General features: G+C 44.5%; 1 protein-coding gene across 1 annotated transcript in view; it reads right to left on the bottom strand.

Annotated features, from left to right (window-relative positions):
• The window catches only part of LOC126195478 (uncharacterized), a 29,767-nt gene extending 13,769 nt beyond the window's left edge, over positions 1-15,998 (bottom strand). The window contains exon 1 of the mRNA XM_049934108.1: positions 15,810-15,998. Within this exon, the coding sequence (XP_049790065.1) occupies positions 15,810-15,998 (189 nt within the window). The remainder of the gene's footprint in view (positions 1-15,809) is intronic.
• Positions 15,999-16,513: the final 515 nt, after the last annotated feature.

Genomic DNA, 16,513 nt, shown 5'->3' with positions numbered 1-16,513 from the left:
CAATGGTCACTGCAACAGCATAGACTGTCCTAGTACGCCTCCTGTCAGACCTAAATCCTCAACTTTTGGCTCTAAGGACTATGGGACTTAACATCTAAGGTCATCAGTCCCTTAGACTTAGAACTACGTAAACCTAACCAGCCTAAGGACATCACACACATCCATGCCCGAGGCAGTACTCGAACCTGCGACCGTAATAGCCTCGTGGTTCCGGACTGAAGGGCCTAGAACCGCTCGGCCACCGCGGCCGGCTTCTCGACATTTCCTGACACTAGTAGTATAGCGCCCTTTACCCACATACGTCATTAAGGCATTTCGCCGAATTCCGCAAGGGTTAATGAAGACGAGACAGCCAATCACCTCTTCAATGCAAATGCTCACCAAGCTCGAACTCTTACGAGAATCGGCGAAATGTCGCGAGTAATGAGCATAATGGGCACTGGGGACTACATTAGTAGTGTGTGGATACATTGAGAATTTAGGTCCGACGGGAGGTGTGCTATGATAGTCCGTGCAGTTGCAGTGACCACTGTGTCCCGATGGCTTACTGGTCAGAGCATCTCCCTAGGAAGCAGGAAACCCTGGTTCGAATTCTGATCCGCCTGAAATTTTCTAGTTTCTCCATCAGTTTCAATCAATGCCCTCTCACAATCAATGTCTGTAATTCCTTTGTCTTAATTCATAATGGTTTCTGGGTCAAAATAGTGTCTGTTCTTTTGGATTTGTCTGAAAGAACAGACAGCACTGATATAAATGTATTGTTGCCTGCTCCAGCTTAATGGAGGTAGTTACCAGGTCAGATGTGCAGTCAGTCAAGTTCCTTCTGGACTACAAGTGGATCTCCGTGTCCCGAAATTCCTCTGTGAGGTGGTGTTCCATCTCCACCACGACACTGGAGCGCATTTCACAACGTAGCTGCTTGGTTACATTGATTCTTTGAGGAGACAATCGGCGCAGAGAACAGCCACCAGACGGGGCAAGATATTCCAAACAGTAGTGAAAATAGTTTCAGCCATTATTCCTGAGCAGCATCGCCAGTGGCTTCTTCCGATATCTCTGACATCAAGTAGTGTCATAATGAAACGTCACAACAAGTAATGTTTCAGCACTTAAGAAGTTTTTCACACGTGAAAGAGCTCCCAACGAAACTTTTATCATAAAATGTTGATTGCATTATTTGCTAGACACTTGCGATATATGGTGATCTTCCTCTAAAAATGTTCTCGCAAAGAGGGGATAACGTCATTTCTCAAAAGCGCTACACATCGCTCTACTGAGACAGAAGCAACTCCAAATGCACTGCTTTGATCTTCAGCCAAGAGAAAAGAAGACAGTAATTAAATGTACGATGATCTTTCAAAAAGTAATGCCCCACATTTTTTTTTCTCAGAATATATTAAGTCAGAATTTGGTGACAATATACATCAACATGTCTTATCCATTTCCTATTCTTCTACGTAGTCTCCATCTCATTCTATTGCCGTACGCCAACGTTGTGGACGAGCATCTATTTCCTGCTGGTAAAAGATCTTGTCCTGTAGGAGGAGCCATGTTTTCACTGCATGACTGACACTCTCGTCATCTTCAAAGTGTGTTCCCCTGAGAGAATCTTTAAGCGGCCCAAAGAGATGGAAGTCCAAGGGTGTCAGGTCTGTACTGTAGGGTGGATGAGGCAATGATGTCCAACCCAATTTGGCGATCTGTTCCCGGGTTCTCAGACTTGTGTGTTCTTTACTCATCGCCCAACTGTTCTGCTATCAACCCCAGCATTGCCGTACACTGCACAAAAACGTTTATAGATGTGCACCACGGTTTCTTTTTCTGCACACAAGAATTCAAGAGTGCTGCGTTCGTGATTCTTATGAAGATTATATGACTCTCTGCTATGCGGTTCTAACAAGTCGGTAAAACTCTCACACTCCGTGTGCATACCGGGGGGAGTCATTCCAGACGTGGAAAGGGTCCATCCGGATGCCATGAAGGGTACAGGGTGCACCCATCTGCAGGTGGTCGCTCATGTCGGCACCAATGATGTGTGTCGCTATGGATCGGAGGAAATCCTCTCTGGCTTCCAGCGGCTATCTGATTTCGTGAAGACTGACAGTCTCGCTAGCGGGATGAAAGCAGAGCTCACCATCTGCAGCATCGCCGACAGGACTGACTGCGGACCTTTGGTACAGAGCCGAGTGGAGGGTCTGAATCAGAGGCTGAGACGGTTCTGCGACCGTATGGGCTGCAGATTCCTCGACTTGCGCCATAGGGTGGTGGGGTTTCGGGTTCCGCTGGATAGGTCAGGAGTCCACTACACGCAACAAGCGGCTACACGGGTAGCAGGGGTCGTGTGGCGTGGGCTGGGCGGTTTTTTAGGTTAGATGGCCTTGGGCAAGTACAGAAAGGGCAACAGCCTCAACGGGTGCGGGGCAAAGTCAGGACATGCGGGGACCAAGCAGCAATCGGTATTGTAATTGTAAACTGTCGAAGCTGCGTTGGTAAAGTACCGGAACTTCAAGCGCTGATAGAAAGCACCGAAGCTGAAATCGTTATAGGTACAGAAAGCTGGCTGAAGCCAGAGATAAATTCTGCAGAAATTTTTACAAAGGTACAGACGGTGTTTAGGAAGGATAGATTGCATGCAACCGGTGGTGGAGTGTTCGTCGCTGTTTGTAGTAGTTTATCCTGTAGTGAAGTAGAAGTGGATAGTTCCTGTGAATTATTATGGGTGGAGGTTACACTCAACAACCGAGCTAGGTTAATAATTGGCTCCTTTTACCGACCTCCCGACTCAGCAGCATTAGTGGCAGAACAACTGAGAAAAAATTTGGAATACATTTCACATAAATTTTCTCAGCATGTTATAGTCTTAGGTGGAGATTTCAATTTACCAGATATAGACTGGGACACTCAGATGTTTAGGACAGGTGGTAGGGACAGAGCATTGAGTGACATTATTCTGAGTGCACTATCCGAAAATTACCTCGAGCAATTAAACAGAGAACCGACTCGTGGAGATAACATCTTGAACCTACTGATAACAAACAGACCCGAACTTTTCGACTCTGTATGTGCAGAACAGGGAATCAGTGATCATAAGGCCATTGCAGCATCCCTGAATATGGAAGTTAATAGGAATATAAATAAGGGAGGAAGATTTATCTGTTTAGCAAGAGTAATAGAAGGCAGATTTCAGACTACCTAACAGATCAAAACGAAAATTTCTGTTCCGACACTGACAATGTTGAGTGTTTATGGAAAAAGTTCAAGGCAATCGTAAAATGCGTTTTAGACAGGTACGTGCCGAGTAAAACTGTGAGGGACGGGTAAAACCCTCCGTGGTACAACAACAAAGTTAGGAAACTACTGCGAAAGCAAAGAGAGCTTCACTCCAAGTTTAAACGCAGCCAAAACCTCTCAGATAAACAGAAGCTAAACGATGTCAAAGTTAGCGTAAGGAGGGCTATGCGTGAAGCGTTCAGTGAATTCGAAAATAAAATTCTATGTACCGACTTGACTGAAAATCCTAGGAAGTTTTGGTCTTAACGTTAAATCCGTAAGTGGCTCGAAACAGCATATCCAGACACTCCGGGATGATGATGGCATTGAAACAGAGGATGACACGCGTAAAGCTGAAATACTAAACACCTTTTTCCAAAGCTGTTTCACAGAGGAAGACCGCACTGCAGTTCCTTCTCTAAATCCTCGCACAAAAGAAAAAATGGCTGACATCGAAATAAGTGTCCAAGGAATAGAAAAGCAATTGGAATCACTCAACAGAGGAAAGTCCACTGGACCTGACGGGATACCAATTCGATTCTACACAGAGAACGCGAAATAACTTGCCCCCCTTCTAACAGCCGTGTACCGCAAGTCTCTAGAGGAACGGAAGGTTCCAAATGATTGGAAAAGAGCACAGGTAGTCCCAGTCTTCAAGAAGGGTCGTCGAGCAGATGCGCAAAACTATAGACCTATATCTCTGACGTCGATCTGTTGTAGAATTTTAGAACATGTTTTTTGCTCGAGTATCATGTCGTTTTTGGAAACCCAGAATCTACTATGTAGGAATCAACATGGATTCCGGAAACAGCGATCGTGTGAGACCCAACTCGCTTTAGTTCTTCATGAGACCCAGAAAATATTAGATACAGGCTCCCAGGTAGATGCCACTTTCCTTGACTTCCGGAAGGCGTTCGATACAGTTCCGTACTGTCGCATGATAAACAAAGTAAGAGCCTACGGAATATCAGACCAGCTGTGTGGCTGGATTGAAGAGTTTTTAGCAAACAGAACACAGCATGTTGTTATCAATGGAGAGACGTCTACAGACGTTAAAGTAACCTCTGGCGTGCCACAGGGGAGTGTTATGGGACCATTGCTTTTCACAATATATATAAATGACCTAGTAGATAGTGTCGGAAGTTCCATGCGGCTTTTCGCGGATGATGCTGTAGTATACAGGGAAGTTGCAGCATTAGAAAATTGTAGCGAAATGCAGGAAGATCTGCAGCGGATAGGCACTTGGTGCAGGGAGTGGCAACTGACCCTTAACATAGACAAATGTAATGTATTGCGAATACATAGAAAGAAAGATCCTTTATTGTATGATTATATGATAGCGGAACAAACACTGGTAGCAGTTACTTCTGTAAAATATCTGGGAGTATGCGTGCGGAACGATTTGAAGTGGAATGATCATATAAAATTAATTGTTGGTAAGGCGGGCACCAGGTTGAGATTCATTGGGAGAGTGCTTAGAAAATGTAGTCCATCAACAAAGGAGGTGGCTTACAAAACACTCGTTCGACCTATACTTGAGTATTGCTCATCAGTGTCGGATCCGTAGCAGATCGGGTTGACGGAGGAGATAGAGAAGATCCAAAGAAGTGCGGCGCGTTTCGTCACAGGGTTATTTGGTAACCGTGATAGCGTTACGGAGATGTTTAACAAACTCAAGTGGCAGACTCTGCAAGAGAGGCGCTCTGCATCGCGGTGTAGCTTGCTCGCCAGGTTTCGAGAGGGTGCGTTTCTGGATGAGGTATCGAATATATTGCTTCCCCCTACTTATACCTCCCGAGGAGATCGCGAATGTAAAATTAGAGAGATTAGAGCGCGCACGGAGGCTTTCAGACAGTCGTTCTTCCCGCGAACCATACGCGACTGGAACAGGAAAGGGAGGTAATGACAGTGGCACGTAAAGTGCCCTCCGCCACACACCGTTGGATGGCTTGCGGAGTATAAATGTAGATGTAGATGTAGAAGTAACAGAAATGGTCAGGAAACTCAAATCTAAATCATTTTGAAAAAAACGACGTTCTTTCTCATGTGACCCTGTTCGTAAATTTATAGAACAATTATTCGAGGAATACTTGGCAATGGTTCTACTTCTACAACTCTACATGTCGGTCGGGGATCATAAAAATAAGATGAGTAATAAGGGTACGTACAGTGGTACATAGGCATTAATTTTGTAAAGGAGTTTACAAACGACACACTATTATTGTTTAGTGAACATTGATCCATATCATAAATTTACGATGTGATGCAATATGTAGCAACTGGTAAATCATTTTTTACTAATATTTTCTATAGTTTGAAAAACATAAATGAATTGTTTATCTGTATTTGTCATTTTTCTAAAAAAAAGTAATAATTTGCTTATATCGAATTTATTTTTAAAAAAATTTCATCCGATGCAGCTACATTTATAACCACTGACATTATGACTGCTAGTTAAAAACTCTCAAACTAATTTTGGAAAAGATTATCGCAAAGTGACTCTATTGCTTATGTTAAAATTGTCTCTGGCATATACTTTATCTTTGGCCTTCTTGTCTTGCTACCAGTTGGCTGTTAGTTGGTTATGTAAGACGGTCATATGTTGCGCTAAGAGTTGAATGTATTACGTTTCTGGAAATATTATGCTTGGAATAGTGACGTAAAACTGTTGTAGAATCGATAGTCTTCCAGATGATAAAATGAACCCTTCCTTTTGCGGCACACAGGAATAGTGGATACTCGGAGACACTGTGTCTAGACCAAGAAGAAGCCATAATGGATATTGTCAAACAAGATAAGTAATATCCTTACTTAACAATCTGAAATCAAGAGTTAAGTTGTAATTCTCTTCTCTTTGATTCAGCTTTTAAGAACTTGAAAAACAATGGGTGAACCAGTTCATTGTGGATAAAATGAGGTTTGCAAGCAACATTCTGTATTCAGTTTCATTATTCTTCAAAAGACAGGAGGAGATTAGAATTTCCTCTCTCGAATGGAAGAGTACTATACCGGAGTACTACACTATCCGCCACTCGCTGTATAACGGCTTACAGGGTATATAAGCGAGTGGAGATGTAAAATTACGCTCGAACGGTTTTATGACCTCGCTACCGAAGGCGGACCGAGAGTTTCAATATCGCTTCACATTACAATATTTCCAATTCCATTTAATTGCATCGCTGTTTCTACAAGACTGCGTGTTTTTCATCAAATACAGCGTATACTGTAATTTGGGATTCAATTAAATCCTCGCATCACTGAACGCGCAGCCTCATATCATCGATACTGGAGACGTACACACAGACGCGCTCGATCAGACACACAGACACACACATACATATTAGTGTGCTATTTTGCAGTGGGTCGTGTTCAAGGAAATGTATATGAAAATCCGTTTCTAAACAAATAACGCATATCTGCGCGTAGTCCGGATGAAATATTTCCATCAGACTGGTGAGTTTAATTGAAACGCGAGTAAATTAAACAACTCGTACTCCTCAGAGACGTAGCCTGATATCTGGCCTGTGAAAGATCCACAGCGTGTCTCGACAAACACACACGGCAGTTGTCGGTAACGACTGCTGCTGAAGCAGTGCCGTAAGACGAATGCGTCGAGCGTTCTGTTGCCAGTCGCACTCTGCGTTTCCCTTTAATGTGGTAATTAATTAATGTGGGGGGACAGGCGAATGCGTGCAGACCAGACTTTGTTTCCGCAAGTAATGTTTGCGCAAGTAGTGCTCTTAATCCCTCGCAAGCGACCTGAAATCCTCTTAGCCCTTAATCACGGCGGCGGAAACATTCCCGGTAAATGCTGCCTCCGTCGTCCTGTCCGCTTCTTTGTTTTTTTTTTTTTTTTAATCCTCCAGCTCTTACGTAGCCAGCAGAAAACAAATACGTTAAAATCTGGCTTAATGCAGCGTACTAGTAGAAGCCGAAAGAGCCAGAAAAACATAATTTGCAAAAAGGTGAGAGAGTGGACTCTTAGGAAAGAAAATAATTTGAAATGTTGTGAGCGCAGTTCCTGGCCACCTTGTTGGTGTCATTGATTACCTCTCGGCTGTCGACATTATCTGTTGCCCGACAGAAAATATTGGAGAGCTTTCACATGTATTCTTGGCCTTTTAGTATCAGAAATTGTCAAGCTGCTTAAGAATACAACTTTAATTATCCAATATCTTTTACTCAAGGTAATCATCACTTAACTCAGAGGATTTAGCCCAGAGAGATGCGATTATTTGATGCCCCACCACAAGAATTTTTTTTTCCAATTCAGCGTCATGTCCATTTACGGACAATCGAAGAAAGATGCCAGGAACACAGAAGGCACACTGAACTGAAGCAGCCTACAAAATCTGCGGTTGCGGAACATTACGTGGATACTGGAGATACTATGGAGTACGCGAAAACGGAAGTTACTGTGTTCTGAAGGAGGCGATTGAAATACGAGTAGCTGATGGGCTGATCAACAGAGACGCCGGGTTCAACTTCAGCAAAGCCTGGGACCCAGCACTCAGCCAACTAAAAGCACAGCGCTGACCCAAAGCGACTTCCGCGCCCGACGAAGGCCACAGGACATCTGATGGTCCACAGTTCTCATCCAGTAGCCAGCAGCCCGCCCCTCCCCACCACCACTCCACTCAGCGCCGCGTGCGGCATGACGCGGGGGAAGGGGTGGGGAGCGATCAGAGTATAAAGGGGAGCAGATTCAGCGGAGACGCTCAGTGCCGACCACACGGCATTGTACTCTCGCAGTACAAACCCAGACCACCTACTACAAAGACTTAGGAGCCTGGGACGAACTAGTAAAATGGGCAACAAAAAGGCGCCTGTCATTCAATGCAACAAAAACGCAAGCCACTCCTATCTTCCGCAGACCTGTACCAAGAAACTACCGGATGACACAAATAAGAGGAACCCCAGCACCATGGACGACAACAGCCAAGCATCTGGGTGTAACACTGGGCAGGATAAGACGAAAAGGCTACGCCAGGCTGAAGCAGCTATATCCTCTTATCAACCCGACGTCGTCTCTACCACCACAACTGTCATCCTATACCTTGCACTAGTGCGGCCGGTCCTTGAGTATGCCGCAGTAGTGTGGGGAAACGCAGAGCCCACACACCTGAAGAGGCTTCAGATGGTGCAAAGCTGCGCTCTAAAGAGAGCGCTGCACCTCCAGCTCAGATTCCCGACGGCCGAAGTACACCAGATGGCGGATGTCCCACTCGTAACAACAAGGATAAGACAGTCTGCAACCGTCTTCTACCAGCAGACCAGAGAGTCATCAAACCTACTGATACAAGAACTAGGACAAAGAGTCCATGGCTGGACCTACTGCGTGAGTGAGAGAGAGTGAATGAGATCAAGCACAGATGAATGAATGTGAGAATGGATGCCTCCAGTAACTAAAAAATACAACCCCCCCCCCCCACATAGAAACAGTGAATGGACATACTACCCCATCACTGTAAATACTACTCCCCATTAGGAATAGTGAATAAAAGTACTCCCCTAGAACTGTAAATACAGCCCCCCTTTAGGAATAGTGATCGAAATACGCCCTACATGCAAATACAACCCTCTCTAGGTTTAGTCAAACAAATAAACTGCCAACTATAGGACAACCTCAAATCAAATAGAGAGCCCAGCCACTCCCCCCCCCCCCCCCCCTTAGCATATAAGTCAGCCATTTCACAATACTTAGCAGAGGTAACAAAACCCACAACCAAGAAATAGTCATAAGTAATTCATACCCATCATACCCGACGTTCGATCGGCCCACACGTCCTTCATTGTGCAAAGTTGTCCAGGGCACAAAACTCATACCCATAATCATCAAACCCAAGCTCACCCCCACACCACCACTACAAAACCAAATCTCATAGTAATAAGTTTGCCCATAACTATCTCACCAGGCTATCATATGTCCATAAGCCTATGATAGTAGCAAACTGTCGTAAGGACACCCGCAAATCATCATCATCATACAGTTAAGGATCGCCACTATTAAATCACCAAACCATACTCATCAGCATCAACAAAAATCTCTGACTATCCGCTCTATCTTTCTCTTCTCTCACTACTCATACTATACAGAAAAAAAACTGACAAAAGTCAATCCTAAGATACTCTATCCACTGTCCAACAGTAAACCCTATTCCTTTCATGCAGCAAGATATCCTGTGAATCCAAAACTCCCTTGTATATAACAACCCCAACACAATACTAGACAGAAGGCGATGCAGAAATGCAAATACTTGTACACCACCGAGGTACCGGAGATACCTCCCTGAAGAGCTGCAGCGACGTAGACGCTCAGTCTGCAGGTATCACCTGAAGATGACGGCAAGGAACGCTGTCGAAATATCGTGGTTTGAAAACGACTGCACCCGGCTGGAGACCCGAAAACAGTACAAACAGTTAATTCGCCGGGAAAGCCTAAGATCACAAATCCATTTATACCTTAGATTAAAAACTTCTTTCTACGAAACTTACCTTCGCTCCAATGTTTGAAAAATAGTATTACATGAATGACTCATCTACAGGGCGATTATAATGAAACTTTCGCTACTTGAGAGGGTCTCCATGAAAAACGAGTGATCGAAGGACAAGAAACTTTGTGCAAACGTTTCTAAGGACTTGCAGAAGAGAAATACTGAACAAATGGTTTAAAGAAACACATTTTATTTTTCACATGAGGGGATAACACTGTCAATTGCGAATCATGTTTACGTTCCAGGTTACTAATGTTGTTCAATGTCACGACCGTCTGCATCCACGAGAGCCTGGAATGGCAGTAGTAATACCATTTCACAAGAGGTGTTTGTTCGCACCACTTTTCGAACGATAGCCCATGGAATGCTCAACTGACGTGACACACCTAAGCACTGTTTGAAGGTTGCACAGTGCGTCCATCAGTCTTAGCCATGGCAACAGTAATCTCAACAATCTGTGACACAATCATCCACCGTTGTCAGCAGCTCGTAGGCTAGTGGCTAGTGCTGCTGCCTCCGGATCACGGGGTCCCGGGTTCGATTCCCGGCCGGGTTGAGATTTTCTCTGCCTGGGGACTGGGTGTTTGTGTTGTCCTCATCATATAATCATCATCATCACTCGTGACAGTGGCTAGATTGGACTGTGAACAAATTGGACTGTGTAAAAAATTGTGACTATGTACGGGCGCTGATGACCGCGCAGCTGTGCGCCCCACAAACCAAACATTATCATCACAATTATCCGCCGGCCTCTCCTAAGAGCAATTCGCAAAAGGGCAGAAAATTCAGACTTACGAATCATATTCTTGAACCCCTGTGCGGAAAGAGGACCTCTCCGTATTCCTTTAAAGCGTCGATACTCTCCAAGAAGAGTAGAGCTATTGCTGTTGTTTCGATAAAGTTGCTTTGCTATTAAAGCTTTACGGACTCATGTTGGCTGCCTGGAGCTGTAATGGACACTGATGCTTGCATTTCAACCCTGTGTCGCCGTACCTGTGACGGCGCCTAACAGCAGCTCGTGACACTAACACAGTTAACAATGCAAATCCTGCAGAGCACAGTCTGGACATCATTCCTACGAAGTTGGGTAACCATATCATAAATAGTTTTCCGTCTACACTGGCTCAAGCAGCGAAACTTTAATTATACTTTTTTTTACGGACTGCAGTTCTATCTATCGCGTGAGCCTTGTCCCGCAGTTACGCAGGGTCAGCCATCGTTAACCGGATTTGGCATGTTAATGTTTTTTTTTTGTTTTTAAGGGGTGGCCGGATGCCCTTGCTGCCGCCACCCTGTACCCCCCCCCCCCCCCCCGGGACGGAATTCGTGTACCCCAAACGTTTGCGTCGAGTGTAATCCATGGAATAGTGCGAATGTGTCCAGATGTCTGCGAGCCGTGTAACTGAGGCAGAACATGGGGACCAGCCCGGTATTCACGTAGCAGGATGTGGAAAACCGCCTAAAAACCACATCCATACTGGCCGGTACATCGGCCCAAGTCGTTAATACGCCGGGCGGATTCGATCCGGGGCCGGCGCGCCTACCCGAGTTCAGGATGCAGCGGTTTAGCGCTCTCGTCTACCCTGGCGAGTTTTTACGAACTGTAAGACGCACCTTAATTTTTACCTATTTTTAAATAACATTTTTACCATTCGATTTATTATATTGCGAAACCAGAGTTAAAAAATTCTAAGTTTATAAAACCGAACTGACCTTTAAAACCCCTGAAAATCCTCATCTGATCTTTCTTCTTCTTGTTCTTCTTCTTCCTCTTCGTCGTCATCGTTGTACTCTTCGTGTTTAAGATGGTCTTCACTGAAGTCGAGAACGCCACCTATGCCGTATTTGTTGAAAGATTTAACAATAATGTCTTCTCTCATTCTAGACGACAACTGTTTTATCCACCGACACACTTGTGGGTCGTTTTAAAGCTCTCTTCGGCGGAGGTTCGACGGAGGTTCGAGTCCTCCCTCGGGCATCGGTGTGTGTTTGTCCTTAGGATAATTTAGGTTTAGTAGTGTGTAAGCTTAGAGACTGATCACCTTAGCAGTTAAGTCCCATAAGATTTCACACAAATTTGAACTTTTTTTTCTCTTCGGCGGGAATTCATATTGGGTTGCATAGATCATTTATTTGTTACATTCCTCTCTCTCATATACACTTTAAATGGTTTATGTATCGAGACATCATCAGGTTGCAATTGTAAAGCAAATCCTCCTGGAATAATAGCAAGCTCTGTATTTCCCTGTCTGTTTCTCAGAATTTTTCAAATGACTACTGCACTGATCTAGCACAAGAAAAGAACCCTTCTTCAGTAAATCACCTTTCCTTCTCTCTCACACTCTGTTAATCCATAATTTCGTATCAGCCTCGTCCAACCAACCCTTGTCATGTACGGGAACAACACCACCTGGCGGTATTTCAGAAAGGTTTGACAATGTTTTGCTCTTGAAAATGATCATTGAATTAAGTTTAACACCGTCAGCACAACATGAAAGGGCAACAGTGCGGCGGGCCGCGGTGGTCTAGCGGTTCTGGCGCTGCAGTCCGGAACCGCGGGACTGCTACGGTCGCAGGTTCGAATCCTGCCTCGGGCATGGGTGTGTGTGATGTCCTTAGGTTAGTTAGGTTTAAGTAGTTCTAAGTTCTAGGGAACTTATGACCTAAGATGTTGAGTCCCATAGCGCTCAGAGCCATTTTTGACAACAGTGCAGTTCAAATGGCTCTGAGCACTATGGGACTTAACATCTATGGTCATCAGTCCCCTAGAACTTAGAACTACTTAAACCTAACTAACCTAAGGACAGCACACAACACCCAGCCATCACGAGGCAGAGAAAATCCCTGACCCCGCCGGGAATCGAACCCGGGAACCCGGGCGTGGGAAGAGAGAACGCTACCGCACGATCACGAGATGCGGGCGACAACAGTGCAGTGCATTTTTTCATGGCCATTTGTTTTTATAGCTACAATTTTAGCGTGTTTCATGGCAACAGTCCTGTTACTTGGCACATCAAATATCAGAGGAGTTTCGTTCATATTCGCCGGCCGGAGTGGCGGTGCGGTTCTAGGCGCTACAGTCTGGAGCCGAGCGACCGCTACGGTCGCAAGTTCGAATCCTGCCTCGGGCATGGATGTGTGTGATGTCCTTAGGTTAGTTAGGTTTAATTAGTTCAAAGTTCTAGGCGACTGATGACCTCAGAAGTTAAGTCGCATAGTGCTCAGAGCCATTTGAACCTTTTTTTTTTTCGTTCATATTCGCGATTTGGCTTAGTTCCATACTGTTTTTCTTTCGATGTGGAATAATAAAGCGATGGAAAGATAATATGTTCTCTTCATACTCTTGTGCCATTTTCTGAGATCTTTTGGTTGTGGCTCGCATGCTAAGTCCATGATGCTTCATTAACCACCTCCTAAAAGTCTGTTAGGTTCCACTGTAGCGCTAGCTTACGAGGTGTATTTGAATGATTTTCATATTAATTCCAGCGCCACTTGGACGGTGCCCTCGAATTCATTTCAGTACGTCATCTTCTAGTTTGGGCCATTTTGGATTCAGTTCTTTATTTGCGCATTTAATCTTCCTCATTTTCTTTTCAGTTCTTCTGTACTAGCCCGCCAGTCCCATAGTGCTCAGAGCCATTTTTGACAACAGTGCAGTGCATTTTTTCATGGCCATTTGTTTTTATAACTACAATGTTAGCATGTTTCATGGCAACAGTCCTGTTACTGGGCACATCAAATATCAGAGGAGTTTCGTTCATATTCGCCGGCCGGAGTGGCGGTGCGGTTCTAGGCGCTACAGTCTGGAGCCGAGCGACCGCTACGGTCGCAAGTTCGAATCCTGCCTCGGGCATGGATGTGTGTGATGTCCTTAGGTTAGTTAGGTTTAATTAGTTCTAAGTTCTAGGCGACTGATGACCTCAGAAGTTAAGTCGCATAGTGCTCAGAGCCATTTGAACCTTTTTTTTTTCGTTCATATTCGCGATTTGGCTTAGTTCCATACTGTTTTTCTTTCGATGTGGAATAATAAAGCGATGGAAAGATAATATGTTCTCTTCATACTCTTGTGCCATTTTCTGAGATCTTTTGGTTGTGGCTCGCATGCTAAGTCCATGATGCTTCATTAACCACCTCCTAAAAGTCTGTTAGGTTCCACTGTAGCGCTAGCTTACGAGGTGTATTTGAATGATTTTCATATTAATTCCAGCGCCACTTGGACGGTGCCCTCGAATTCATTTCAGTACGTCATCTTCTAGTTTGGGCCATTTTGGATTCAGTTCTTTATTTGCGCATTTAATCTTCCTCATTTTCTTTTCAGTTCTTCTGTACTAGCCCGCCAGTCACGAATGGTTTTTTCCTCTGTTGATGGACGGCCGAAATGATGCTCAGCTGCTCTGTTTCTATATTCTTCTACATATGCTATTACTTTCAATTTATAGCCAGCATCATATGAATACCTTTTATTCTTTTCCATTACGAAACTAGCTACTAACAAAAATATCGTACTGTCGCCGGTAACACAAATCACTTTTAGTCCAAGTTCACTGGCACCATAGGCTGCAATGGCGCATCACGGGCTAGACAGTGTTCTGGATTTGCGATGGGGGGGGGGTCGGATGGAAGCTTATGAATCCTCGCAACCCATGTTCGTCGCATCGGTGCACTGCTGCTGCCAGTTGAAGCCAGTGTCGGCATATAGAGATAGGTTTCCCGAGTCATCGAATATGTGGTCATTTTTAAGACCAGCGGGAATTTAGAATCAAATACTCGACTTTTTCTTATTAGTTTCGAGTATAAGACGAAGGCAATTTTTCGAAGAAAAAAGGGCGTCGTATAGTCCGTAAAATACGGCAGCCACCCTATACTCTGCGTGGTGACCTCGACAGAGATTGATTCGATACAAGTTCGAGTGCAGGCGTTCAAGCAATGACTTACTTTTGATATCGAAATGATATCAAATTATCGCAACGTCTCACGTTCTTTGTGTTCGGTAGTGGTGCATATTATTACTGTGAGACTCCAGCGGTTTAATTTATCGACTATAATTAATACGAATACAGCGAATTAATTGATATTCGCCGTGTGTGTATAACTGAATAGGAGCCAGTATTTTTTCCATGGCGGCAATCCTGTACTGAACGGTTCACGAATAGACATTCCATCTTCTTTCGTCTATGCATGGAACAATGGATCCCGGTAACAACACAACGGTAGAGCAAGAACACCCGACTTTTCATGTGGCCAGTATCATAGTGTCCCCATTACCTACACCAAAGCAATGCAGACTTTTTATTCTATCGCTTGCGCCTTTGTCCCGCATGTTGCGCGGGGTTGGCGTGGTTAAATCGGATTTGGCATGTTAATTGGAAGGGGCGGCCGGATGCCCTTCCTACCGCCACCGCGTACTCCCCCCCTCCCCCCGGGACGGAATCAGAGTACCCCAGTCTAGTGTAAATCATGGAAAAGTGCGGTTGTGTTTCAAATGTCTGTGAGTCGTGTAACTGAGGCGGGACGTGGGGACCATCCCGGTATTCACCTAGAGGGATGTGGAAAACCGCCTAAAAACCACATCCAGGCTGTCGTTAATCCGGCGGGCGGATTCGATCCGGGGCCGGCGCGCCTACCCGAGTCCAGGAAGCAGCGCATTAGCGCTCTCGGCTAACCTGGCGAGTACCAAACCAATGCAGGCTACTGGAACAAAAATTGGTAACGTTAAAATTCCACCATTCTGGCCCACTAAAGTACACCTATGGTTCACACAAATGGAGGCCATCTTTCGTCCACATGTGATCAGTGCCGACAAAGATCAGTTTACATTGTTTGTGACACAACTGGACCTGAGTGTTATCAAACAAATCGATGACAAACTACAGCAGCAGTCTTACACGGCTCTTAAAGACCTTGCTGCATCGCATTGTTCTACCAACTGAATCTCGACTGCATAGAATTATTGAAAGTGAAAATTGTGTCGGTGATTCACCTTCTCATATACTTCAATCACTGCGAGCGCTGGCCGACAACGAACTTAGAACAGTCACTACGTACCGTTTGGCTGCGTAGACTGCCTGCAAATATTAGGGCGATTATGTCCGCTTTTGCATACCTTCCAGTTGAGGATGACACCTCTGCTGCTTGTAAGGATGACAGTTCGTGACCGTCGATTACAGAGGTTATTGCAGGAGGACCAGAATCACGTATTCCTACTAGCCACATCAGGTGCCCAGAACCACACATTGCTCCGCCATAACAGGTGTCGACACAGATTAGAATTAGATTATTTTAAATTAGATTAGATTAGATTAGTACTTGTTCCATAGATCATGAATACGACACTTCGTAATGATGTGGAACGTGTCAGGTTAATAAAAGGTGTCTATCCAAGATATTACATTACACAAAATATTACATGACACTTAATATTTTTAATTTTTGGGGGGTGGGGTGGGGTGGGGAAATTACCCATTTACTATATCCAGAAATTCATCTAATGAGTAGAAGGAGTTCCCATTCAGAAATTCTTTTAATTTCCTTTTAAATGCTATATGGCTATCTGTCACACTTTTGATGCTATTAGGTAAGTGACCAAAGACTTTTGTGGCAGCATAATTTACCCCCTTCTGAGCCAAAGTTAGATTTAACCTTGAGTAGTGAAGATCATCCTTTCTCCTAGTGTTGTAGCCATGTACACTGCTATTACTTTTGAATTCGTTCGGATTGTTAATAACAAATTTCATAAGTGAATATATATA

Source organism: Schistocerca nitens, chromosome 7 (genome assembly GCF_023898315.1).
Source record: "Schistocerca nitens isolate TAMUIC-IGC-003100 chromosome 7, iqSchNite1.1, whole genome shotgun sequence".
Taxonomy (NCBI): Eukaryota; Metazoa; Arthropoda; class Insecta; order Orthoptera; family Acrididae; genus Schistocerca; species Schistocerca nitens.
This window is presented reverse-complemented; position numbering and strand designations above follow the sequence as displayed.